This window comes from Coregonus clupeaformis, unplaced genomic scaffold (assembly GCF_020615455.1).
Source record: "Coregonus clupeaformis isolate EN_2021a unplaced genomic scaffold, ASM2061545v1 scaf0088, whole genome shotgun sequence".
NCBI classification, from domain to species: domain Eukaryota; kingdom Metazoa; phylum Chordata; class Actinopteri; order Salmoniformes; family Salmonidae; genus Coregonus; species Coregonus clupeaformis.
In genome coordinates, this window is record NW_025533543.1 from 439828 (window position 1) to 467328 (window position 27501).

The following is a 27501-nucleotide window of genomic DNA, read 5'->3' on the forward strand; positions in this document are numbered from 1 at the left end:
AATCAAAACTTTGATTCGGTGTGTGTCTGGGCCTCTGTACAGGACATGTCATTTTTTATGGAAATTCAGTGTGGAGGGAACATGAGGGAGATGGCGGTAGTGATTGAGGACAAGGGTTATGTTTTTGTCATGGATAGTACTCCAGCTGGGCAAAACAGACAGTGCTGGCACACACACACACACCGGGGGGAGAGGAGTAGCCTGTACGGAGAAATAGAGATAACGTTCAAATGAATTCTGTTTCTTCTAGGTTTAATACTTAGAAGATAGCCATATCTGTTAACCTCCTAAACAATCCTTTCTGCTTACTGAAAAATATATCAGATCAGAGAAGTATATTCTAAAGAAGACCATGTTTGATTCTGAAAACCACAATCACAATTTTGAGAGATATTCTTTATTTAATTTTAATTTAATTGAACTTTTATTTAACTAGGCAAGTCAGTTAAGAACAAATTCTTATTTACAATGAAGGCCTGGCAAAAAGCCTCCTGTGGGGACGGGGGCTGGGATAAAAAAAAATATATAGGACAAAACACACATTTACATTTACATTTTAGTCATTTAGCAGACGCTCTTATCCATCACGACAAGAGACACCACAACACTACATAAAGAGAGACCTAAGACAACAACATAGCATGGCAGCAGCACAAAACATGGTACAAACATTATTGGGCACAGACAACAGAACATGGCCATAATGTAGTTGTCAAAAACGGATTTGTTGTCATCTTTTATTTGAAAGGTAAAAGGTCATCGGTGAAACGTCACAACTCGGCAACAAAATGTTCTCCGAGTTTCCCATTGTAATTCCGATTTGAAGGGTAGTTCAAGTGAAACTTCCCAGTCGGAACTATAGGAAATTCCTATAACTTCGATAGCACATGAACGCAACATTGCACCAGCAAGTAGGCGGGACTTTCATGGTCATGGCTAGAAGGGCTACAGCTTTTGTCAAATTAACGTAAAAAGTAGGGTTTATTTTGTTGCATTTTAGCTAAACCTAACCCAATTCTCCTAACCTGCTACGAAAAGTAAAATCTGACAAAAGCTGCATACTGTCTAGTCAACACCGACTAACCTGCTACGAAAAGTCCAATCTTGACAAAATCTGTATCCGTTCTAGTCAAAACTGACTTTGATATTTGTGTCGGAGTGGATCACGGCCTAGGGTGGGGTGGGACACGAGCAACTGGCGACTACACATTTCCTAGTCCGCTCCCCCTCTCATACTTTCAGCAATATCTGGCAATTGGAACCGGGTTGACAATTTTGCGGAGGACTACGAGTATTTGGGCAAATAGGTCCAATTTCTGTGCCACTGAATTATCCGAAATAACAATCAGAAATGGATGAGAAGTGTTTTACGAAAGAGATCGACCTATGGATCGAACAAATCACCGAATGCAAACAGCTGTCGGAGAGCCAAGTCAAAACTCTGTGCGAAAAGGTATGGTATACAGAAATAACTAACTTTCCATCTCAAAATGTTTCAGTGTACAGTAACATTCAGGGGGGTGATACATGTTGCGGAGCTTGTCTGTCAGCACTTTCTACTTGCCAAGCAGAATACATAATAATCCTGTCTAGTTTCAAAAGTGGACATTTATTTTTCCATAGCCTACTTTCTCATGTAGCCTACAGTATCTAAAGTTCTTGTCAACCTTTCAGAAATAGGAACACACTTGGCTGGCACATTAGAACTATTCGAATGTGGCTTTTTCACCCTTACACCCCTCCCATACATCCTTAAAATGGCGCCGATTTTGTACATCACATTGCACTTCTCATTCTGAGCTGTAAAACCGGTTTAGCATTTTACTGCAGCAATGTGTTGTTTATTTTGGAGACGCCAAACGGTTGTATTCATTCATTAATTCATAAACATGCTTTGTCCGGAACATCTAAATGACAAACCATAACATGTCAGTATTGTAGTGGACAAAATGTGTTGGATATACAGTCAAAAATTACCAGGCCCGGTCTTCGACGATATGCTGCCCTAGGCGAATCCAAAAAATATTGCAGCCCTCATATCCCCGTAAAGTAGAATAGTCGCCTAGGCTATACCGCCCACAATGCACTTTAATGAATGCCTATCCATGTGGTAGAGTGCCGTTTGTAAAACAGGCAGTTGCATTGGCTTTATAGTCCTGATAACTGACAAAGACTTAAGACTAATCATTTTGGCTATTCAAGCTCTGAATATCAGATGCCATAGGCGGAGCATTACAAGGTAAATTGAAATAAATGTACCTAAATTATATAATTACTCATGTCTTCACAGGAATAAATACAATAATTCAAAATACTTCACCAGAGAGCATGACTTAGCCACAGATGATCATTAGCTTCTTAAAAAAATAGCTGTGGATTGTTTCAAATCACAAGCGAAGTAGGCCTATGCCTAGTTGGAAAGTCCGCAATTTGGGCAGCACGAGTGGCAATAGGCCTAGCTGATTATTAAGTGGTGGCTGTCAGTGAAAAGCATCTCAAATATGTGTGAAGATAATGTGTCTTGAGTATAATTTGTAATGTTGAGACAAGAAGAAGGGGAGGGGTGGGTGGCGAGGATCTAGGCACATCGCTCTCCAGAATGTGCTCAGCTGTCTCCCGACAATTCTTGTGCATTAATTGTTTCATTGTGTGAATTGTTTGCCCTTTGATTATTTATTTGTATTAATTCCCCATTACATGTCACCAGTAGTACATTTACCTTTAATCCCCGGCATTTGGTTACATACATTTCTGTTAATGCATGTATTAATTAGTAATTTACCGTTCTAATTCTCGGAGTGGAAATGTTGTTCGCAGAGTTCACACTTGTGAGAAACAAGTTTTGGTTTATTTCATACCACCATTTAAAAAAAAATGGCATTCTTATGTTTGGAGCGCTCAATGTGAGCAATGAGCATGTGTCTGGTTTCTTTCTGTCCTGTTAATGTTGAGGGAATGTGCATGCCTAAAGGCGGCTACATGGTTTACCTGTGTAGAGTCGTTTTTTGGGGGCAGCGGACTCTTTTCGTTGCGTTACACCCAGAGAGGAAGTCTGCATTGTATAGTGTATATCCACTAGGGGGCTTGGGGAGCCAGAATAGCTTACCAAGCAAGAGGGGCCGAGGCGCTCTTTTTGACTCTAGTTTAGCGATGACATTTGAACTTCTGTATACGGTGTTATATGTCTGTTTACAAATGCTAGCTAGCTACATATCAGGCTAGTCTGGTGTTCTATTCTTTACAACGCTACTTTTTTTTGCCACAGAAGCGAACATGTCTCTCTATGAATTGCAATTGCTAGAGTTTGAACAGCAAGAGCTTGGACTGTCTTACTACTCGAGGAGAAGATAAAATGGTTAATCCACTGAACACTACAAGAGGGGATGATGGAGAATACACGTCTCTTGTCCAACCTATGCGAAGCATTGACGAGGAAATACATTTTCAATACTTTTGGATGTCTTGCCAGATTTGATGACTTGTTTCAGCAGCTTGCCCCTCACATCTCGCACGAGAGAACTCACAGCTTGCCCGTAATTGCTGCAGGAAGGCTGTCTTTGACCCTTCGGTTTTTGTGAAGGCCTGCATGGCCCTCCACAATTACCTTTGCACTACAGACACTGACAACACAGTCATCAACACGGTACATCCACCCCACGTTTGTTGACCACTCCACACCCACTGGGGACTTGCGTCCAGGAGATGGAGACAGCTGGTACAAGGGGACACCAGCTTCCTGGACCCAAGAAACATGTCAGCATACAGGGCAACCAGAGTTGCTATGGACAAGCGCAACAACCTCAAGGTCTACTTCACACAAGCTGGTTAAGTGTCTTTCCAGGATGCTGCTACCATGCGTGGCACCCTTCAGTGAATGTGGTTTGGAAAATGTACACACATACAGGATGTTCTCTTCCTCTGGTTGATGACTGTTTATCATGTTGTGAGCGACACTTGGTTTTGCTGTTTTTCTTATTCACACTTTACAAATCACAAAGACTACCATAATGACAGTCACTTCATCCTTGTTTTAGTTTGTCATATTCTTTGGAAGCTAGACCCTCAAGACATTTACCTAACATTGTGTTGTGTAGTGGCCTTTCAATGAGGACTTTCCTGCTTGGGTACATGGGTGAGAATGAGTTGTCAGCTGTAGACCATAAGGACAGACCTCCAAGATATTAACCTCATCTACATAGCTCCGGTACAAAGCAGTACACGTTTACTGAGTGTCTGATTCAGAACAGTAATATTTTATGCCACAAGTATAAATAACCAGACAATTACATCTGCAGACCTTTTTAGATAGTTATTTTAGGAAAATAGTTTAATGTAAAACACAGGGGAAAAGTGTGATGAAAGGGGAAATAAACACCAGTAACGTGAATTAGTAAATATAATCAGTATGATAACACAGGCACTGAATATTTCCCATTCACAATTTCTCCCATCCAGAAAATAGCAAATTTCACGTTAACTACGTCTTTAAACATAGGATCTCAAACACACACACACACACACACTGTACAAAAGAACTCTGCTGCATGACAAGAGTACATACCATATCTGGCATATTATTGGTGTCTGTCTGACAATGTTAAACGTGAACATGAAACCAATCTAGTTGTTGGACAAACGGTGGGGGACACACCAGCGGCAGCCCCACTCCGCGTCTCCTTCACCCTTTTCAGATTGCGAACATACCGGTCCCAAATCTTTCTCCATGTTTCTTTGATATCAGTATCGGTGTTCAAAGTTCGTGGTATCTCCCTCCAGCTGTTGTCTTTTGCGTGCTTGTGTGAATACAACCGTATCGAAGGGTTGTAACGGTTCTCCTATGTCTCACCAGTTTGCACAGACGCTTCTCAAAAAGACAGACATAATTGCACGTAGAAAATCTCAATAAAAGTACAAAAGGAAGCTTGCAAGTAGCAGAACATCTAGCCATCTCTTCCATGTTTATACCACAAGGGATCCTGGAAAAGACGTGATGTAGACAGGTGCGGGGGACTTCCGTTGCAAAACTCACTCAATACCGCCCCTCAGTCTTCGCAAGGAATGACATGTCTGGTCTCAATTTCCAGGTAGAAAAAAACTGCGTTGAATGAGTTCGATCGGGTTCAAGTCCAGGCTCTGGCTGGGCCACTCAATGACATTCAGAGACTTGTCCCGAAGCCACTCCTGCGTTGTCCTGTTGAAAGGTGAACCTTCGCCCCAATCTGAGGTCCTGAGCAGGTTTTCATCAAGGATCTCTCTGTACTTTGCTCCGTTCATCTTTCCCTCAATCCTGACTAGTCTTCCAGTCCCTGCCGCTGAAAAACATCCCCACAGCATGATGCTGCAACCACCATGCTTCACCATAGGGATGGTGCCAGGTTTCCTCCAGACGTGACGTTTGGCATTCAGGCTATAAAGTTCAATCTTGGTTTCATCAGACCAGAGAATCTTGTTTCTTATGGTCTGAGAGTCATTTAGGTGCCAACTCCAAGCGGGCTGTCATGTGCCTTTTACTGAGGAGTGGCTTCCATCTGGCCAGTCTACTATAAAGGCCTGATTGGTGGAGTGCTGCAGAGATGGTTGTCCTTCTGGAAGTTTCTCCCATCTCCACAGAGGAACTCTGGAGCTGTGTCAGTGACCATCGGGTTCTTGGTCACCTCCCTGACCAAGGCCCTTCTCCCCCGATTGCTCAGTTTGGCCGGGAGGCCAGCTCTAGGAAGAGTCGTGGTGGTTCCAAACTTCTTCCATTTAAGAATGATGGAGGCCACTGTGTTCTTGGGGACCTTCAATGCTGCAGAATGGTTTTGGTACCCTTGCCCAGATCTGTGCCTCGACACAATCCTGTCTCGGAGCTCTACGGATAATTCCTTTAAACTCATGGCTTGGTTTTTTGCTCTGACATGCACTGTCAACTGTGGGACCTTATATAGACAGGTGTATGCCTTTCCAAATTATGTTCAATCAATTGAATTGACCACAGGTGGACTCCAATCAAGTTGTAGAAACATCTCAAAGATGATCAATGGAAACAGGAGATGCACCTGAGCTCAATTTCGAGACTCATAGCAAAGGGTCTGAATACATATGTAAATAAGGTATTTCTGTTTTTTATTTTTAATACATTTGCAAAAATTTCTAAAAACCTGTATTCACTTTGTCATTATGGGCCATTGTGTGTAGATTGAGGAACATTCTTTATTTAATCCATTTTTAGAATAAGGCTGTAACGTAGCAAAATGTGGAAAAAGGGAAGGGGTCTGAATACTTTCCGAATGCACTGTAGGTTACATGATTTGACGGTGCATTAGTGGAGTGCCGCAGCGCTCCAACAGAACCATGGAGAGGTGCGCTGGGCATTGACAAGATACAGATTTGCATTGACAAGATACAGATTTGCATTGACAAGATACAGATTTGCATTGACAAGATACAGATTTGCATTGACAAGATACAGATTTGCATTGACAAGATACAGATTTGCATTGACAAGATACAGATTTGCATTGACAAGATACAGATTTGCATTGACAAGATACAGATTTGCATTGACAAGATACAGATTTTGCGCCCCTGCCTTTAGCAAATAGGCACTGCTTGTCATGGGGCGGCATTAGCGTTCACCTTAATAGCCCATATGCCACTAGGTGAGAAGTTTTCATTGTTTTTGGGGCAGAATTATGTGAGGTGTGTCTTGGTCAGTTAGAAGTTTCCCTTTATCACACCATCAGTACACCACCAAGGGTCTAAGCAGGGATTTAACCTCAATCTTCCTTGATGCCCTTTTCAGTTGGTTGCTTAAATACAGTCTGTTCTACAACAGTCCATCTACTCATGTACTTGTTTGTCTTGTTTACAAACAGGTGGTTATTGTCTTGAGATGCCTTATAGGTTAGAGGCCGGGATTACGGTACGGATGGAAATGGTACTTGGCTAGAATATCCCATCATTGCCAAATATGTAATACTAGGCTATAAGGTGTTGGCGATCACATTCTAATAGCCTGTGGCGTTCAGTCTCAGTCATCTGGTTGTTAGAAGGAATTCAGTCTCATTTGTTTTAAAGTAGAGGGGTTTTGCCACTTACTCAAGTCAAACTGTGAGTTGTCAAATGCTTAATCAGTGGTCTCACAAACTCCTGAGCACATCTTCGAGCAGGTCCCTCACAGCTCCAAAACGGTAGGCCTAAGCAGAATAATAGTAGTGGTGTGTAGTTTGAGAGCACACATTTGCTCAGAGATGTCTGATGCATCCACCCCCTGTGAATTTTGCTAATGTGTTCAGCAGAATGCGCAGCGAGAGTAAAAAATAGACTTGGATGTGAATGATTCTGAGTTGCCACCACATTGTTGCTGGGCTCTGTGACGCAATATAACACTGGTGGAATGGCCTCTGTATTGGGATACAAATTAAAGAATGGGGGAGAGGAAAAGCAAGCTGTTACATCTCAGCAACCCACTCATAACATATTGAAAAGCAGTTTTCTTGTATTTAAAACATAATCTTACACCAGGAGATTTCAGTGTGATGATCCCAGAGAAGCAGGAGCTCGTGAGTCTGGTTTGCATGTTAAGTTTTGATTCAAAGACTTTCAGGTAGACGTTTGCTTGTTTATTACTCAGAGGGGTCAACAAGAGAATCAAACTCAGATCACTGGATTCTGAATTAGTGATTGCCCCCATGTGATGGTTAATGTGTTTTGTGCTGAGAACATTGTTTTGTGTTCTGAGTGATGTCATACTTGGTCATGTGGTTGTTTAACCTAGAGTACACTTTCTAGGTCTTGGAAGGATAAAAGTAGGGTCAGTTGGTTAAATGTAATCTACTGTTGCAAAGATGGTGACTTCACTTCACACCATGTCATAAAGTAGTTTGATTTCACAGAATGAACATTGTAAGCCAAAGGTTTCTAGCTGACGCTGGACAAGCATTTCTGGAGTAGGTGCGGTTATGAGGGGTGACCCATTTTATGTAACCTGCTAAGTCATCCATTCAATTAACACGGAGTATACAAAACATTAAGAACATCTGCTCTTTCCATGACGTAGACTTACCAGCAATGTTCCCTCAACATTTTTTCAGCACTGAGCAAATTTCAGGTCTGCTGAGCGCAAACTTGAACATTGTGAAAATTCTGTGCAACTTCCAGCGTACGTTTACTGTGAACACTGAGGCTGTACCCGCTTTGTTAGTTTTTACAGTGGCCAAGTAGGTTACTGTGGCTGTTTGATCATAAGGTAGGTTTACCAGAGTGGCCTACCATCAAAACAATGGAGAAAATGCATCCCATAATATTTTAACATGGAAATAGCTGTTCTGTCATTCAGCCTACAGTAGCAGCCAATGTGTGGTGTTCAATGTAGGCCTACATTCCAAGAGACTTAAAAAAAAAACATACAGGGCTTGACATGAACCTGTTTATCTGCTTGGCCTTCAGACACGGAGGTGACTGAAAATGGTGTTGTTTGATGCAAGAAACCACTTTACAAAATAAAATGCATTATTATTTCCATACCATTTATTACAGAGAGGGAGGTGACCAAGAACCCGATGGTCAATCAATCTCTGCCTATTGGCTACTTAGCTTATTCAAGCCTGTCTCAAAATACAACACTGCCCCTTTTAAGACAAAAAAAAATATTTACCTCACTCACTTTTCAAAGATGTCTAGAAATGTACACGTTTTGTGCTCTTCTTTTCTTTTTTTTTCTTTTTTCTGAGGGTAGATCAGCTTTAATATTGCAGATAGATTGTAACTTCCATCAATGTAATTGTTTACATCACTTCCAATCCCCCATATATATTTTTTCTTCTCATATATATATATATATATATATATCCTTTAAAAATATATATATTTCCCTTTATTACTTTCCAACCCCACCATCCCCTCCCTAATTGGAGTAAACTAGTGAACAACAATGCTTAGGCCTCTACTTCATGCTTATACATACTATATACATTTTATGGACACAGTCACTAATTATATTTTTTGTTTTTACTCCTGAACTTCCTCTGATCATTTTCATGATGTCCATCTGGTATGCTTCTATATTCCATATCTTTCTAACTGTGCTCTTTTCACAAAAGCTCACATATATATATATATATATATATATATATATGTATGTGTGTGTGCTCTTATAGGAAGCAATCACTCCCCAATTGCTGACTACAAATTATCTATAAGTGGGCTAATAACTCCCTAAGTAGCAAAGGATATGAACAAAATGTGCACACGTGGCAACATGCAGCTCTCGCTTTGATCTCAAAACAAGCACATCTACTCATGCTGTAAACAGTCTAGTTCAAAGTCAACATATATCCATATATGCCAATGGTATATTTGCATGTAGGCCTACTGCAGCGCTGATTGGTTATGCTGCACCGATCTGTGTAGAGTACGGGTTGAGTCATGAGTGTCAATGCAATAGAATCCTACTCCGATGCGTTCTGCCTACAACAAAATCTATTTTATAGTTCGTTTTGTTTCGGTCTGTTGCATTGAAAGTGGCTAATATTGCACTGAATTGATCACAATTGCCACAGTAAAGGGAAACGTTGATAGTGTTAACAGGGAAAACTCTAGAACAGTGGTCACCAACCTTTTCAAGTCGAGTACCTTCTGAGTCAAAATGCAAGCCGAGATCTACCGCTCAGACTTTGTTTTTAACACGACTTAGAAAATAAGCCTATGCAACATTAACCAATTTAAAACAGTACTGTAGCAATGAGGTTTGTGCAGTAGGCTATAGGCCCAATACATTATTACTGCATATTGGCTTAACTTGAATTGCCCTGCCAATGCATTGTTGTTTGGGCCATTTTTTTTAGGTAGGCTATCCGTTGTTGTATTACTTGTGAAGCACAGCTGAGTGAGCATACATTTAAATAACTTGCTTTTTATTTTACTGAGCTGATGGTGACTGCATCTGATGGTCAGTCTCAGCGGAGGGAGAGAGCAGCAGACTGAGGGTCCGCCTCTCAACATCCCTCCGCTCTCCCTTTCCTCCACTGACACTGACCAAAAAGGGACACCGTCTTCCAGCTGATGGCGAAACTCGAGTCGCACCGCATTATTTCTGCCTCATGCACAAATTCATGTTACTCCTATGAACAGGGAAAGTTAAATATTCCTCTATATTAAAAGACCCAAGCCGTTAATAATAGCAACAACGCAAGCCTATAAATACACTTTCCTACTCATTCATTACTGCTGCAGTACTTGTTGTAGCACTGAGTGGAAATAGGAAGAACGTGCATTGTATACAAAGTCTCGATAGTGCTGAGTAAGAACTTAAACATGAACTCACTCATAAAAACAGCAGCTCTTTGCTGTATTCGTTGAGTCTGTCTCTAGTCATGGTTTTAAAAGTTTTGAAATCTCACAGTATCAACTTTGCTGTAGCTTTCGCTTATGCCTGCTACGTTACTGCAGACACGGTAATCTGAGCCATCCGATTGGCCAGCGTTAGGCCTATAGTGCACTTGATTTGATCTCCGGGCCCACCGGGAAGGCAGAGTTTGTACCTTCAGACACATGAAATGGTTCAAAATGGCAACATTTGGCCAACCCGGCCCACAGGGCAGCTGAATCGGGTGCACCTACCGCCAACAGCCTGAGACTAATACACACGGCTTTATCGTTGGGTTTTTTACAGAAATATTTGGCGATCGACTAGTGACCACTGCTCTAGAGTTCAATCTCGTGCTTCTCTCAGTCGGGGAGCTGCGCGGCAGTCTCGGGCTACTGCGCACAGTTTAGAGGGAGCATTGCAGACCAGGTGAAAACTTTTATCCCTTATTGATGTCACTTGTTAAATCCACTTCAATCAGTGTAGATGAAGGGGAGGAGACAGGTCCCTGTGGAACGCTTCAACACCTTGTAGAGTCCATGCCCCGACGAATTGAGGCTGTTCTGAGGGCAAAAGGGGGGTGGGGGAGGGGCAGTTGAATATCAGGAAGGTGTTCCTTATGTTTGGTATACTCAGTGTATATAGACATACCTAGATCAGTTGGTTCAGGTTTCTGATTTAAGAGGGTCTATATTCTGAGGTCATACCATATTTTGTAGGATGTATTAACTCTGTTACATACTCTTGTGAACACACTATGTATCTGACCAAATTACGCAGGGTTTTACTTCTGGGTTAACCAAGATTAGAGTCCCATTGACCTACAATTTCAGTGTTGGCCCTATCTGACTCTTTTTATTTTTAATTCCCACTCAAATTAATTCGAAATAATATCAGGTTTGTTTAATACGCATCTAGAATTAGCCTTTTGGCTGAGCGATTGAATGGCTTTATAGAAACCCCAGCCAGCAGTTAATTGAAAGGCCTTATGCGGCATGGTTGTGAGGGCACGTGGTGCCAGATTGTTTTGTGGGTATTTAGGTCAACACTAACCACAGTCCTCTTTCGCCCTGGCCTGGTCACTCTGTTTCTCCCTGGCCTCCATCTGCCAGTGTGGCTCTCTCCCTCGCGCTCTCTCTCTCTCCCTTGGGGTGATGCCTGGAGCAGAGATCAAAAGCTCTCTTCCTCTCTTTTCTCTCTTTCGCTCTCATCTGACCTATAGGCAAACACACAGTGACACATCCCTGCTCTACTCTATGCCTGCTGCTCTCAACATGGGATTTATGCTCTAAAAGCTCCTTACAACCACTTAAACCCCTAGTGTAGTACTGCCAACATTTATCATCCCAGCCACACACCTCAAGGAGCACCTCCTGATTTTAAGCCCTTCCTTTTGTTAAGGTTGAGAGGTGTTTCACAACATTGTGTCAACAAGTGCGTATGGAATGGTCTGGAGACCTATGTGTGTGTTGCAACTTTGTTTAGCCTAGAAATTGTATCAAAGACTAACACTGATGCTTTTTGAGATAGGGGGAGAGATTGCCTTGACAACAAATATAGCCTTGCATGCAATCACGTGCATTAGAGAACAGTAGTGGACTGTTTTCCTCTATAATACCACCGGCTTCGCCCCCAGCAGGCAGCACGGTTCTTAGAGCTGCCCTACACAGTCCAATGGTTTCTAGGAACTGCTTTGGTATTGAACTAGCTTGCCAAATGTCATTAGTCTATTTATTTCATGGGGAGATGACGGTTCGGAAGGGAGGGACTGATTGTCCAGGCGAAGGAGAAACAACCTAATGTTGTTGTGTGTTTTGTCCAGGCTAAGGAGATTCTGACCAAGGAGTCCAATGTGCAGGAGGTCCGATGTCCAGTCACAGTGTGTGGAGATGTCCACGGCCAGTTTCACGACCTAATGGAGCTCTTCAGAATCGGAGGGAAGTCTCCAGACACAAACTACCTGTTCATGGGAGACTACGTGGACCGAGGCTACTACTCTGTAGAAACCGTCACACTACTTGTAGCACTTAAGGCAAGTGTTGTTATTGTACACTGGGGACCAGTTTCCCGGACACAGATGAAGCCTAGTCCTGGAATTAAAAGCAAACTCAATAAAGAATCTCCAATTGAAAATGTTTTTCAGTTCAGGACTAGGCTTAATCTGTGTCAGGGAAACCGCCCCTGAAAGTTTTTTGAATGACCATTCCCTTTTTAACTTGACCAATGAGAGTGCCCAATGATTAGTTATACACACAGGGGCCTTGTGATGTAAAAGCAGTGTAATGCGAAAACACACTCTCAATCCCAGAATGCCCTAGTCTCCATTGAACAGTGCTGTTTTGTAATTCCCTGTATTTTTAACATTGATCACAGGTTAGGTACCGTGAACGCATCACAATCCTTCGGGGGAACCACGAAAGCAGACAGATCACACAAGTGTACGGCTTCTATGACGAGTGCCTAAGGAAATACGGCAATGCAAACGTATGGAAATTCTTCACAGACCTCTTCGATTACCTTCCCCTCACTGCCTTGGTAGATACTCAGGTAAGAGGTTTCGCACATTTATTAGATATTAAGTTGAATCTTCTATGGTGCAATTCCACAGTAATGGAAATTACGCTGAGACTAAAATGTTTCACTTTAAAAATGTATGCCAGACAAAAACCATTGCTTTCAAAGTTTAACAAACCATACAACTTTACAAGGATTACTTTGAACAATTTACACCAAATTTCACAAACACATTTACTGGAAGAACTGTGCAGATGCAAAGTTTAGTAACAGAATTACGGTGTAATCGCCGTTTTTTTTATGCGACCACGTTTTCCAAGAACTTTGTTAAATATCTACTCTGAATTAAGATTCAAAGATGTCTGCAGAAAGAATGGGATGTCAGCTATTATGGATAGGAATGTCATTCGCTTCATGATGATGTATCCTGAATAGGTACACAAAGGTAGAAATATGCAATATCATCTTTTGCATATATGGACAGGGCTCTAAAGTGTGACAAAACATTTTGCTGTGCGACCAGGAGTTTTATTTTGGGAGCACTGTGCGACTATGAAAAAAGCTCTCCCAGATAATTGTTGTAATGACAAGGCTTCGCTGTACCGTTGTTTCCGAGTGCTGCAGATTGGTTAGCGTCATGGTTGCACCATTACTACAGCAAACACAGCTTGCTTCTAGCCCATCCAGGTCAAAAGATCTGACCTATATTACCAGCACAACATTTTATCTTCCTAAAACGGTTCGCAGGGATCGCATTTTACATTCATAAACCATGTCGTGCGCTGTTCTAAAACTACTTTCATGTCGATAACCATTTGTTTACACTTTGTTCAGTCATGTTACCTCATTGGCTAGCTAGCTAACAACCCGGTAACTTTACCAGTATATCCAAACATTTGGAGGCACAGAAAGAATGGAAAAGGGATAGCTATGATCATATCTCTGGCAATGACAGATCTCTTGCATGCGTCATCACAAACTTGACGTTTTTATATACAAAGTACAATTTTCAATGTAATGCATCTCAATAGGAAAATAGTGCTTTTACACAATGTAAAATCTAATATTCCATAAATGACTTTGTAATTTCAATGACAGGTATTCGTAACATTTTATAATAAACTAATGTATTTACAGTGTTAAATATTAGTTTCTAGGGCGCAACATGTGCTTCAAAAGTAGCTAGAATTCATATAGGCCCAATATAGGCTGTGTCTCAATCAATTTAAAAAATCAAATTTTTTGGTGCTCCTAAATTTCATGTGGTACTTTTAAAAGTGCTACTAGTGAAAAATATAAATTTTGAGCCCTGTATATGGGTATTATTCTACACACTGGCTATTATTCTAATGAGCTCCGCCCCCAAACAAGACCAAATTTGGTTGGTCCGGACCAAATCTGAACCAATCATAGACGTCTGTATTTCACAAGTTTGGGCAGGCCAGTAGAGTAAAGCACAGCACATCACAGTAGAGTTCATTACAGTAGAGTACTAGTATAGTACAGTATGAAAATGTATGCACTCACTAACTGTAAGTCGCTCTGGATAAGAGCGTCTGCTAAATGACTAAAATGTAAATGTAATACAGTACATTATACTGTTCTCTACTCTAGTGTGCTCTACTGTACTATACTCTACTCTTCTTTTCTTTACTGTGGTTCACTGTACTCTACTGTGCTGTCCAAACTTCTGAAACATAGACGTCTATGATTGGTTCAGATTTGGTCCGGTCACCAATCATGGACACCTTTTGTTTGGGCCAAATCAAGGCCGGACCGGCCCAAAAAACAACGTCTGTGGACGTTGAAATCACGTCCATGGACGTAGGTTAGGGATGGGCATTTGACATTTTTGGACTGTTTGAGTACTCAAATAAAAAATACAAATAGATATATACAGTACCAGTCAAAAGTTTGGACATACCTACTCATTCCAGGGTTTTTGTTTATTTTTACTATTTTCTACATTGTAGAATAATAGTGAAGACATCAAAACGATGAAATCACACATGAAATCATGTAGTAACCAAAAGTGTTAAACAAATCAAAATATATTTTAGGTTCTTCCAAGTAGCCACCCTAATGCCTTGATGACAGCTTTGCACACTCTTGGCATTCTCTCAACCAGCTTCATGAGGAATGCTTTTCCAACAGTCTTGAAGGAGTTCCCACATATGCTGAGCACTTGTTGGCTGCTTTTCCTTCACTCTGCGGTCCAACTCATCACAAACCATCTCAATTGGGTTGAGGTCGGGTGATTGTGGAGGCCAGGTCATCTGATGCAGCATCCATCACTCTCCTTGGTCAAATAGCCCTTACACAGCCTGGAGGTGTGTTTTGGGTCATTGTCCTGTTGGAAAAAAATGATAGTCCCACTAAGCGCAAACCAGATTGGATGGCATATCGCTGCAGAATGCTGTGAAACGATGCTGGTTAAGTGTGCCTTGAATTCTAAATAAATCACCAACAGTGTCACCAGCAAAGGGAGGACACTAGCAGGTGACCCAACCTTTGGTTTGTGACTACTATGATTTCCCATTGTATTCAATTATTGTAATTCCGTTTCCGATTTGGTAACAGAATTACGAGTTTTAATCACTTAATAATTAATAAACAAAATGTATATCAGTAAAAACACTAATTGGTAGGTCTACCTTGTTACTTCTGTGAACTTTCATTATCCTCATGAGGGAGATAAATAAATAAAATATCTTAAAGATGTGGATTTTTGGTAACAGAATTACAAGCCTCAAGGCAATGTTGTTTAAAGAAGGCAAATCATCTCTCCAAAGCCAAATATGTGTGGATGTTAGTTGGTAGGGGTCTTCAACATTATTGTGTTTTGATGTATTTCTAATACCTTTTTTAAGACTTTTTCTGGTAGATGTTTTCTAAGACCCATTTTATATCCGTTGGAGCAGAAATCAAAGCCATTACTTATGCCTAATTCTTTAGATGGAAAATTGTAAAAAAAAATCTTTCTGCTTGCATTTCCCAAAAATGTAGATGCTTAGCTTTCATTTGACACCCAGTTTGATATACTATGAACTTCATGTTGGTGCTCATGGGTCCTTTTACATGGAAATTATCAATGCTTTACCTGCTGCTGTAAATACATGTTCACTCATGTCTTATGTCTCTGTCAAAATGTTACTCGGAGTCAAAACCAATATTGAAATCCTCAAGTAACATTTCTGTTTTCTTTCCCTTCTAAGATATTCTGTCTTCACGGGGGCCTGTCACCGTCCATAGACACGTTGGATCACATCCGAGCGCTGGACCGTTTGCAGGAAGTTCCACACGAGGTACATGGCTCAACAACCCTGCTTCTGAGCATGCTCTGCTGTCTCATCGGTGCTAGGCAGAAATAGCTTTTAGGCACAGGTCTAGGATCAGTTTATCTGCCCCTAATCCTAACCTCAACCATTAGGTGGAAAAACACAAAAGCTTATTGAGGCAACTTTCCATCCTACTCCATCTTATTGGATCCTTATCTTTATCACTATGCTTCTTACACGTCTCCTCCTCTCCAGGGCCCCATGTGTGACCTGCTGTGGTCAGACCCAGATGACCGTGGGGGCTGGGGCATCTCCCCCAGGGGGGCTGGCTACACCTTTGGCCAGGACATATCTGAGACATTCAATCATGCCAACCGCCTTACTCTGGTGTCCAGAGCTCATCAGCTGGTTATGGAGGTAAGCTGTCTGTCGCTGATTCTCCATGCTTGAAATCTCAAAGGTGACCATAATGTGAACTGTATGAGTGTGAAACCATATTGGAATGCATTTCTTGTTAGCCCCCTCATTCAAGTTGATGAATATGTATAATGTTATGTCTGTATGCATGTCTCAGATTTCTGCATTCACTACTAATTCGCTGCTCTCCTGTTTTCTTCTACAGGGTTACAACTGGTGCCACGAGCGAAACGTGGTAACAATATTCAGTGCACCAAATTACTGTTATCGTTGTGGTAACCAGGCAGCTATCATGGAACTCGACGACACCCTGAAATACTCCTTGTAAGCATATTGATTGAATCCTTGTAAGCCTATCGATTACCATTCCATACATGACCAACCCTTAGAAGTGTTTCGTCCTCAGTTTGGTGAATTACCAGCAAGGGCCTCCATTATTTCTGGAGGATGAGGATGATGAATTAAATCAAATTTTGTCACATGCTTCGTAAACAACAGGTGTAGACTAACAGTGAAATGCTTACTTACGGGACCTTCCCAACAATGCAGAGAGAAAGAAAATAGAGAAATAATAGAAAAGTAAAACGCGTAATAATAAATACACAATGAGTAGCGATATATACACAGGGTACCAGTAACGAGTCAATGTACAAGGTAATTGAGGTAGATATGAACATATAACTTTGAATAAAGTGACAGATAATAAACAGTAGCAGCAGCGTATGTGATGAGTCAAAAAAGGTAGTGCAAAAAGGGTCAATGCAGATAGTCCAGGTAGCCATGAACTGTTCAGCAGTCTTATGGCTTGGTGGTAGAAGCTGTTCAGGGTCCTGTTGGTTCCAGGCTTGGTTCATCGGTATCGCTTGCTTGCGGTAGCAGAGAGAACAGTCTATGACTTGGGTGGCTGGAGTCTTTGACAATTTTTAGGGCCTTCCTCTGACACCTCCTGGTATAGAGGTCCTGGATGGCAGGGAGCTCGGCCCAATGATGTACTGGGCTGTACGCACTACCCTCTGTAGCGCCTTGCGGCCGGATGCCAAGCAGTTGCTATACCAAGCAGTGATGCAGCCAGTCAAGATGCTATCAATGGTGCAGCTGTATAAGTTTTTGAGGATCTGAGGGCCCATACCAAGTCTTTTCAGCCTCCTGAGGGGGAAGAGGCTTTGTCGTGCGCTCTTCACGACTGTGTTGGTGTGTGTGGACCATGATAGATCCTTAGTAATGTGGACACCGAGGAACTTGAAGCTCTCGACCCGCTCCACTACAGCCCTGTCGATGTGAATGGGGGTGTGCTTGGACCTCAGTTTCCTGTAGTCCACAATCAGCACCTTTGTCTTGCTGACTTTGAGGGAGAGTTTATTGTCCTGGCACCACAATGCCAGGAGGTCTCCTGACTTCTCTATAGCCTGTCTCGTCCTCAGTAATCAGGCCTACCACCATCGTGTCATCGGCAAACTTAATGATGGTGTTGGTGTCGTGGGCGGCCACGCAGTCGTGGGTGAACAGGGAGTCCAGGATCCAGTTTCAGAGGGAGGTGTTCAGTCCCAGGGTCCTTAGATTAGTGATGGTGTTGAACACTGAGCTGTAGTCAATTAACAGCATTCTCACATAGGTGTTCCTCTTGTCTAGGTGGGAAAGGGCAGTGTGGAGTGCAATAGAGATTGCATCATCTGTGGATCTGTTGGGGCGGTATGCGAATTGGAGTGGGTCCAGGGTGTCTGGGATGATGGTGTTGATGTGAGCCATGACTAGCCTTTCAATGCATTTCATGGCTACAGATGTGAGTGCTACGGGGCGATAGTAATTTAGACAGGTTACCTTGGTGTTCTTGGGCACAGGGACTATGGTGGTCTGCTTGAAACATGTAGGTATTACAGACTGGGTCAGGGAGAGGTTGAAAATGTCAGTGAAGACACTTGCCTGCTGGTCAGCGCATGCTCTGAGTACGTGTTCTGGTCATCCATCTGGCTGGTTTGGTAGGAATCGATCTTAGTCCTGTATTGACGCTTTTCCTGTTTGATGGTTTATCAGAGAGCGTAGCGGGATTTCTTATAAACGTCCGGATTAGTGTCCCGCTCCTTGAAAGTGGCAGCTCTAGCCTTTAGCTCAGTGTGGATGTTGCCTGTAATCCATGTCTTCTGGTTGGGATATGTGCGTACGGTCCCAGTGGGCACGACATCGTTGATGCACTTATTAATGAAGCCGGTGACTGATGTGGTTAATGTCCTTAATGCCATCGGATGAGTCCCGTAACATATTCCAGTCTGTGCAAGCGAAACAGTCCTGTAGCTTAGCATCCGCTTCATCAGAACACTTCCGTATTGAGCGCGTCACTGGTACTTCCTGTTTTTTTGTTTTTGCTTGTAAGCAGGAATCAGGAGGATAGAGTTATGGTCAGATTTGCCAAATGGAGGGAGAGATGATGGAGAAGAAGAGCATCTGCTAAATTACCTTAATGTATATGTAATGATGATGATGATGATGTTCCATAAACTCTCAACAGGATTTTTGATTAAAAACAAGATGTGTGATGTAATGTGTTTCTCTTTTCCAGCCTGCAGTTTGACCCGGCGCCTCGTAGAGGGGAACCCCATGTCACCCGTCGCACCCCAGACTACTTCCTGTAAAACCTCACCCATTGTACTGTCCAGTATTGCCATGATTTATGAAAGTACCTTTAGCATCCAACACCATGGGAGAGGGGGGCGGGGCGGAGGGGGGGCAACACGGCAAAACATCAATGTACATAATTGTATTCACACAAAACGCTATTTAAGCATTCAGAAAACATCTGTGTACATGGACCAAATGGTGTGTGCCATATATTCATTACGAAATGCTGAAGAGTATGATGTCCAAGATCACAACCCCAATTCCTTACTCCTCTAGCTCTACTCTGTCTCTAATCTCAAGGTGAGCGTGGCAACCAAGTTTTGTAAATTGAAACGTTTTCAATCCAATGTACCATGGCTTATTTTGTGAGTCCCAACATTTTCAGATTTAAAAAAAATCAAAAAATGATTTTACATTCAAATAACATTTTAACATAAGTCAGATGATGGACATTTCATTCTACAGAATGTTTTCTTTTAGATTCTGTCAGCAGCTTTTTGCTGGGTTAAACTCTCGGGTATACATTTGAGGACAAACTTGCTTAAACAGGCGCCCATCCAATTGTGTATGGCAGACCGATTGAAAAACCATTGTGAAAATGGTCACACACTCACTACTCATGATGATTTAGTTTCTGTATTGAAGGTTCCAGTTGAATAATAAAGATGAAAGTTGCTCCTTGACTTGTGAGATGTGTTGGTTTATTCACTTGACTGCTTCGTCTGACACTGCTGATGGACTTTTAACCATGGCTTACGGTTATGTATGTAAGTGATGGCACAATATGCCTACCTAAAATGACCAAAACCATGATTGATTTTTGGAGAAAGGGTGAAGAATAAAGCTTCCATGGATGCTGAAGATATATTTTTCTTGCTGCTTCACTTATTCTAATTTTACATAGCTAAGTAATACCTGCACTGATAATTATTTGTATCATATGTAGTGATAAATACTTCTGATGATCCAACCTGTTCACCCACTGCTTATTTGTCGTAAAAATGTGTTACTGTTTACAAAGGGTGGCAGGTAGCCTAGCGGTTAGAGCGTTGGGCCAGTAACTGAAGGTTTGCTAGTTCAAATTCCCGAGCCGGCAAGGTGAAAAATCTGTCCATGTGCCCTTGAGAAAGGCACTTAACCCTAATTGCTCCAGGGGCTCGATCTTGGCCGTGATCCAACTCTCAGATGGTGTCTTAGGGGGAGTTAGTATATGCAAAAAATAAATTTCCATTTCAAACATGAATCTTTTTACACACTTGTACATGTGTGAAATACGACAAACATTAAGCACCCACCTAAATATTATAAGTGAAGAAGATACATGGAAATATACAAATAAGGGGAAAGAGTGCCATCTCACGGCAGGACTCGAAGTTACAACTCGGAATGTGTGTCAAGGTAAAGGTGTGATTGTGAAGCAGTGCTCATTGTCGTGAATAATATTTTGCATAATATTTATAGCTAGCGTACATGTTATATGTAGTACTTTATAGGCCTACTATTCAAGTAAGGCAGCAACAAAGTGTAGGCCTATTTACATTCATCAATTACTGTCATGGGATTTTAAAAAATACTAACATCTTGGCCAACAATATGACGGCACAAAGAGAGTAAAACAATTCCAGTAATTTGTTTTTGTCCTGGGAAAAATTGACAGAGCCTGAGCAGTACTGCATCATGAAATAAAAACATGCGTAGATAATAATATAATTGTATATATTTTGGACGCAAAAATGAACAGAATGTACAAAATATTACAATAATAGTAGTAGAAGCCACTCCTGTTAATAAATATTGGGTGAAATTATGTCTTAACGTCAATGGGGAAAATCACTCACAGGCATATCACAAGTCAAGACCACCTGCTCCATTTGACAAAGCGTAGCTTTCTAGTGATTGCCTGTACTTCGGTCTGGCCCTGTTGACGTTTAACATTTTATCTCTAGATTTGCTTTAAAACATTCACAGTAAGTAACGACCATTTATATACGATGTAGTTGCATGTCTTGGTGAAATAATGGGGTTTTTAAATGTATTATCCTTATGTCTAAATGAAAATATAAATTACTTGAATATGGCTGCTAAGACGAGGCCTTGCTGACGAAGCTAGCTAGCCGTTAAAGTCGTTTTCTGGCTGTCGTTGTTAGCTAGCACTGCAGGCTAAGGTTAACGTAGCAAACGAGTTACTGTTACCTGAAATGATTGGTACATTTTAAGTGTAACGCTAGTATTGAATCCAACATCTTATTTCAGCCCATAGGCCTGTTTCAGATATCCTGTTTTGTTTACAGTTGCCCAGACCGTATGTATGTAGGTAGTAACTAAGCAAGTTACTGTGTAGCTAGCTAACGTTAGCAAAGTAACTACCTAGTTCATGAAACAGACTGGAATCGATGCTAGGTAGTTAGATAACGAATGTTGAGTTAGCGTGTGACGCTAGCTAACTATATGGTTAACGTTATACAGGCAGTTGCGTGAACTGGTAACTAATTTGCCTTCTACCAATACGTGATTTCTTCAACTGTTTGAAAGCTGAACTTGGCTGGCAAGTGTTTGGGTGGCTAACTAACTGGCGTTACTTATCTAACTAGGATTGGAAATGGCTTGCTAACTAGCCACGTTAACGTTAGCCAAGGTAGCTAAGTTAGCGTAACTGTTACCTTGTCAGTTAGCCAAATATAGGGCTCTGTCACCCTATATAAAATGTCATTTATGGCCCCATATGTCAATCATTACTCTACTAGCTATGCCTGAAGCTGACAAACGTTTTCCTGTTTTACAGATGCCCACAATTAAACTGCAAAGCTCAGATGGAGAGATCTTTGAGGTGGATGTGGAAATAGCAAAGCAGTCTGTTACAATAAAGACAATGCTGGAAGGTATGTAGCTATGTTCTCTGTTGTGATAATGTGGTTGTAACCTGAGTAGGGTGTCCAATCAATGCATCTTTTGACAAGTGGGTAAAATAATGTTAATTATGTAGATACTCCTCTAAGAAAACCAACGGTCCAAACCTCTGTTGTTTTTTGAGAAGAAAGATGAGTTCAACAGTCAAGGTAGCCTTAAATCTCGCACAGCATCCAGCCTAGCTGACGCAATGCTATTTTTCAGATTTTTGACCAGTTTTTACTCTGGCCTCCATTGATTTAGTGGTGCAAATTTTGACCATCCAACAAGGGTAAAAACTCCCAAGAAGTTTTGAACGGAGGCTGAAAATATTTGGCATGGGCCTTCAGATCCTCAAAAAGTTATACAGATGCACCATTGAGAGCATCTTGACTGGCTACATCACCGCTTGGTATGGAAACTGCTCGTCATCCGACTGCAAGGCTCTACAGAGGGTAGTGCGTATGGCCCAGTACATCACTGGGGCCGAGCTCCCTGCCATCCAGGACTTGGGGGTGTCCGAGGAACGGCCTAAAAATGGTCAGACTCCAGCCACCCAAGTCCTAGACTGTTCTCTCTGCTACCGCATGGCAAGTGGTACCGGCGTGCCAAGTCCGGGACCTAAAGAGCTTCTACCCCCAAGCCATAAGAACAGTTAATCAAATGGCTACCCGGACAATTTACATTGACCCCTTTTATTATTTATTTATCGTAATTGTTTTGCACTGACTCCCTTGCACTGGCTCTATGCACACTCACTAGACTACATTTTAAATTTTAGTCATTTAGCAGACGCTCTTATCCAGAGCGACTTACAGTTAGTGAATACATATTTTTTTTTATACTGGCCCCCCGTGGGAATCGAACCCACAACCTATCAACTGAGCTACATCCCTGCCGGCCATTCCCTCCCCTACCCTGGACAACGCTGGGCCAATTGTGCGCCGCCCATGAGTCTCCCGGTCGCGGCCGGCTGCGACAGAGCCTGGATTCGAACCAGGATCTCTAGTGGCACAGTTAGCACTGCGATGCAGTGCCTTAGACCACTGCGCCACTCAGGAGTCTAGACTACCCACACACTCACACATACTACACTGACACTCCAACACACATACACTACATATGCTCACACACACAAAACATACACATGCATATTGACGCCACTCACACATAGACACACTTTCACACTTCACATACGCTGCTGCTACTCTGATTATTATATATCCTGATGCCTAGTCACTGTACAATACTGTATTACCTGAACTACATCGTACACCTGCACATTGACTCGGTACTGGTACTCCTTGTATATAGCCTCGTTATTCTTTTTGTGTTACTATTTCCTTTTTTTATTTAGCAAATATTTGTCTTTTTAACTCTGTATTGTTGGGATTGGGCTCGTAAGTAAGCATTTCACTGTAAAGTTTACACCTGTTGTATTCGGCGTATGTGACCAATAAAATGTGATCTGATCTGATATAGACATGAGGTTTGGACCATTGGTTTTCTTAGGATTATCTTCAAATTAAGTTGTGTATTTGATTAGACACTCTATATTAATGTGAAATTCCTGTTCTTTTTGGAAGATTTCTCACAAAAACAAGCATATCTCTGTGAAATGTTAAAGGAGCACTGAGCGTATACCAAGCGTTTTATTTTCAAAACATTTTACATTTAATCCAGCTCGTGTCATGCTAATTTAGCTTTTTGCGACCCGCGGAAAGAACTTTGCACACTACCACCACAACATGTAAAATCCTAAAGTAGGGTTTTCACCAACAACGAATTCAGCAGGATAAATTCGCCCTCATTCATTTTCAATGAGGGCACGCAGAGAAATGTGCGGGGGATTGTGGGAAGGTGAGCGGCGATAACCCAGCTAGCGGAGCGGTAGAAAAAGTTGAGCTCTACTTTATGCAAATTTCAAGCGGAGCGTTTTCAAGTGGAAGCGCCGCCTCTGGTCAAAACCCACTGTCAAAGGTCGCTGGGAGAAAGCTTGCTGTTCTGTCAACAGAGCTCTTATCGGATGTATTATTTTTATTTTTATCGGATGTATTAGGTTATGAAATCTGACTTTTTTTATTTATTTAATGATATTTTAAATTGTTTCAGAACATGAAGAATCGAATTTGTCTTGCTAATATTTATTTTATAACAAGGAAGTACAATTTCATCACCAAACGTGTTTTCACCAACTCTGGGCAGAGTGGGTGGACACGCTACATCGAAATGGTAAAGTGCAGCTATCAAAACTGTCTGGCAGCATCTGTGTGCACTTGTTTAATGGTTGTCTTTGACAGATTTGGGTATGGATGATGAAGGAGATGATGATCCAGTCCCCCTCCCAAATGTGAATGCAGCCATCCTCAAGAAGGCAAGTGGACTCACTGTCTGACAGTTATCCCATATCTGGTGCAATGGACTGAGGGACAGGCAAACTGTTGGGAGTTGGACATTGATAACCTTAGGTAAAGTGCCTCCTCCCAACCAGAGCTGGGGTTATCTTATCTCTATCTCCACTTTTATCAGTTTAATTGCACATCAATTCTATCCATAGCGTCACAGTTCAATTGAACCCAAACCATTCTTAGCCTTTCTCCTAGATTATTTTCCAAGAGGTGGAACATTTGGGCACAATTTAAACTAATTAAAAGCCAAACTTGTAGGCAGAATGACTGTCCCAAACCTGTAACAGGGATCCGTACCTATGTGGGAGGCACTGTGAGGGTCCGTGCTGGATCATTACATTATTTAGCAGACGCTCTTATCCAGAGCGACTTAAAGGAGCAGCCTTGCTCAAGGACAGATGGTTGGGAAAGTTGGCCTTAGGGGTTCAGTCCACAATGTTCATGTGGTCAATGGATGATTTGAGGAGTATAAAATAACATGCATCTAGTCATCTGTGCCTCTCCGAATCACTATAAATCAAATGGTGTGATTGTCTACAGAAGGTGTAGATGGTGCTAGTTGGATTTATACTGTGTGAAGGGATGTGGGATTAAAGCTGATTTTATTTCCTCTCCCAGCTAAATTGTTCCATGCTGTCTTGTGGGACAAGCTGATGTTGTTTCTGCTGCTTTGTTAAGCAACTGTATCCATGTAGCTAATTAATTACATTTTGTTTGGGGAAATGTTTGCATGGTCAGACAATTATACATTTCTGCCTGACTTAATTAACATGGTTCTTTACTTGGTTCTATGTTTCTTACATCTGTAGAATAGCATATCTATCTCTCTGCCAGAAGCATACAGCTCCAAAAAGAAACCTTCCTGTGTGCTCTGATGTCCTCCCTCAAGTTAGGCCTCTGAAACTGGACTCCATGGAAGATGGATGCCTGGCATGTCTGACTGTTGATTCACTGACTGTGCCTGGAATAGTTGTTCCTTTCATGTTCTTTCCTTTCTCACTCTGTCTTCCGTTTCCTCCCTCCAGGTGATCCAGTGGTGCACCCACCATAAAGACGATCCCCCTCCCCCTGAGGATGACGAGAACAAGGAGAAGAGGACGGATGACATCCCCGTCTGGGACCAGGAGTTCCTCAAAGTGGACCAAGGGACCCTCTTCGAACTCATTCTGGTGTGTACCTACCGCCCCCCCCTGCCACTCACTCACAGAAACAGTTTGACACCTGCACACATACAAAGAGGAAGAGTCTCAGGTCTTGAATTTAGGCAATGACTTAGCTGAACATACAGCACTAGTTAATCTAGTAGGTGCTTAATAAAATGTAATAAAGTTATAACTGGAGGTAGTAGTAGTTACTAAAGGGCCTTACACACAGAGTCAATAAAGCGGTGAAGTTTCCTACAGTTTATACAAAATCTTAACTGCTGGTGGTACAAAAAGCGGCTGCTATGACACCTCTGGATTATCCAATAAAACACCCCAGAAAAAGGGATCCAACCCCCTGTAATTTGATTGGTCAATGAGGGGAGGCACGGGTGCAAACATTTGTTGAATTTGTGCATCAGAGAAATTCCCTCTCCCTGTGCTGCTGCCGCCGAGGTGGGAGGCAAGTCTGCCACCGGCTTTTTATAGAAACACATGGAGGCGGCTGCGTTTTATTTTCCTGTGTGGAAGCGGCTCAGGAAGTATCAGCTATGTGCATATGAAGTTAAACAAGCAGCCTTGCATGGTTCTTTTGCAGTGATTGTGCAATACGTTCTTGTAGTGCTCAGGGCTTCTAGGAACTGTAACACAAGTCTGTCATTTGAGCAGTAGGTTTTATCCAGCTCCTGAAACCTGTTTACATGGCCTAAGCCCTGGGCTGCAGTAGTTCACTTGAAAGGCAGCAGTTGCTTTCATTTCATCCTCATCCTCCTATTATTTTTAAATGTTTAGGCCGCAAACTATTTGGACATCAAAGGACTGCTAGATGTCACCTGCAAGACGGTGGCCAACATGATCAAAGGAAAGACCCCAGAGGAGATCAGGAAGACGTTCAATATCAAAAATGACTTCACAGAGGAAGAGGAAGCCCAGGTAAAACAGCCTTCTGTGGTTCTCAGGATGTCCCAAATGGCACCCTATACAGTCACAGTGCACTACCTTTTTTGAGAAGAGCCCTATAGGCCCTGGTCAAAAGTAGGACATTTATAAAAGGAAAGGGTGCGATTTAGGACACAGCCGCAGTCCTGAATGCGGAGCTGCCGTGATAATATACATTTGACTAATGTGACAGTGTGCTGCTTTTCCATTCTCCCCCCTCAGGTACGCAAGGAGAACCAGTGGTGTGAAGAGAAATAAAGGAGGATCCTGCTAACACTAACACACTGAAAGGATTGTTCCATTAACTGGTTGCACTGCGCTGTTCATACTTGTTAATATTACATTTAGTCTATTAGAGCGCCCCCCCATGTACTCCAAGCATGACCATTTCTATTGCTTGTGCAAAATAATTAAAAAAGCTATTTCATGTTTTTACAAATGTTACTTCACTTCATATATTCACATGAGATGCATAGTCTGGTCTTTCTTTTACAATTTCAAGAGTAGATGTACCTCTCTCTCCCTTTTTTGAATTGCTATACTTGTCTTTCTTTACTGGACATGTTATTTTTTTCCTTTTTGAGTTAACTGAATAAATTGCATTTTTTGACTGAAATGATAGTGCAGTGCAGAATTTTGTAAAGGCAGCCTCTTCTGTGCTGTCTTCTTAACATTACTTTAAGGAGACAAGCTGTCGTAGGAGATTTGAAGTGGGGGTAAACGTGTTCAAAATGTCCTGTGGACTCGAAGTGCTTGTCGAATAAGTAAATGTGTACGGTCTGTTTGTCACTCAACTTAGGGTATTTACCTTGCTTATTACTATTGGATTGGAATCTTTTCTCAGTTCTGCTCTGAAGATGACATTTAGGATTAACAACCATTCAATTCCAGGAGTTAATAAATTACTTAAAATAATGTCTGTCTGCTGCGGTTTGTGATTGTACATCTAATGTGAA

At 41.8% G+C, this 27501-nt stretch overlaps 2 protein-coding genes across 2 annotated transcripts; both read left to right on the top strand.

The window, feature by feature from the left end:
- Window positions 1–913: 913 nt before the first annotated feature.
- LOC121574003 (serine/threonine-protein phosphatase 2A catalytic subunit alpha isoform) lies at window positions 914–19853 on the top strand. Its single transcript, XM_041886496.2, has 7 exons — window positions 914–1453; window positions 12171–12380; window positions 12722–12895; window positions 16078–16167; window positions 16396–16557; window positions 16763–16881; window positions 19112–19853. Exons 1-7 carry the CDS (start codon window positions 1352–1354, stop codon window positions 19182–19184), a joined length of 930 nt encoding a protein of 309 aa, XP_041742430.1. The 5' UTR covers window positions 914–1351; the 3' UTR covers window positions 19185–19853.
- A 1165-nt stretch (window positions 19854–21018) lies between these two features.
- On the top strand, window positions 21019–27460 carry LOC121574005 (S-phase kinase-associated protein 1). The gene is made up of 6 exons (XM_041886508.2): window positions 21019–21137; window positions 21953–22049; window positions 24357–24430; window positions 25490–25633; window positions 26399–26539; window positions 26768–27460. The coding sequence occupies exons 2-6, from the start codon at window positions 21953–21955 to the stop codon at window positions 26801–26803; spliced, it is 492 nt and encodes a 163-aa protein (XP_041742442.1). The 5' UTR covers window positions 21019–21137; the 3' UTR covers window positions 26804–27460.
- Window positions 27461–27501: the final 41 nt, after the last annotated feature.

Excerpts from the sequence above, each read along its gene's own strand:
- LOC121574003 (XM_041886496.2), top strand. The coding sequence starts at position 1,352 with ATGGATGAGAAGTGTTTTACGAAAGAGATCGACCTATGGATCGAACAA. Across the intron at positions 1,454-12,170 it reads TCAAAACTCTGTGCGAAAAG|GCTAAGGAGATTCTGACCAA; the intron begins GTATGGTATACA and ends TGTTTTGTCCAG. Across the intron at positions 16,882-19,111 it reads GACACCCTGAAATACTCCTT|CCTGCAGTTTGACCCGGCGC; the intron begins GTAAGCATATTG and ends TCTCTTTTCCAG.
- LOC121574005 (XM_041886508.2), top strand. The coding sequence starts at position 21,953 with ATGCCCACAATTAAACTGCAAAGCTCAGATGGAGAGATCTTTGAGGTG. Across the intron at positions 22,050-24,356 it reads AATAAAGACAATGCTGGAAG|ATTTGGGTATGGATGATGAA; the intron begins GTATGTAGCTAT and ends TGTCTTTGACAG. Across the intron at positions 24,431-25,489 it reads ATGCAGCCATCCTCAAGAAG|GTGATCCAGTGGTGCACCCA; the intron begins GCAAGTGGACTC and ends TCCTCCCTCCAG.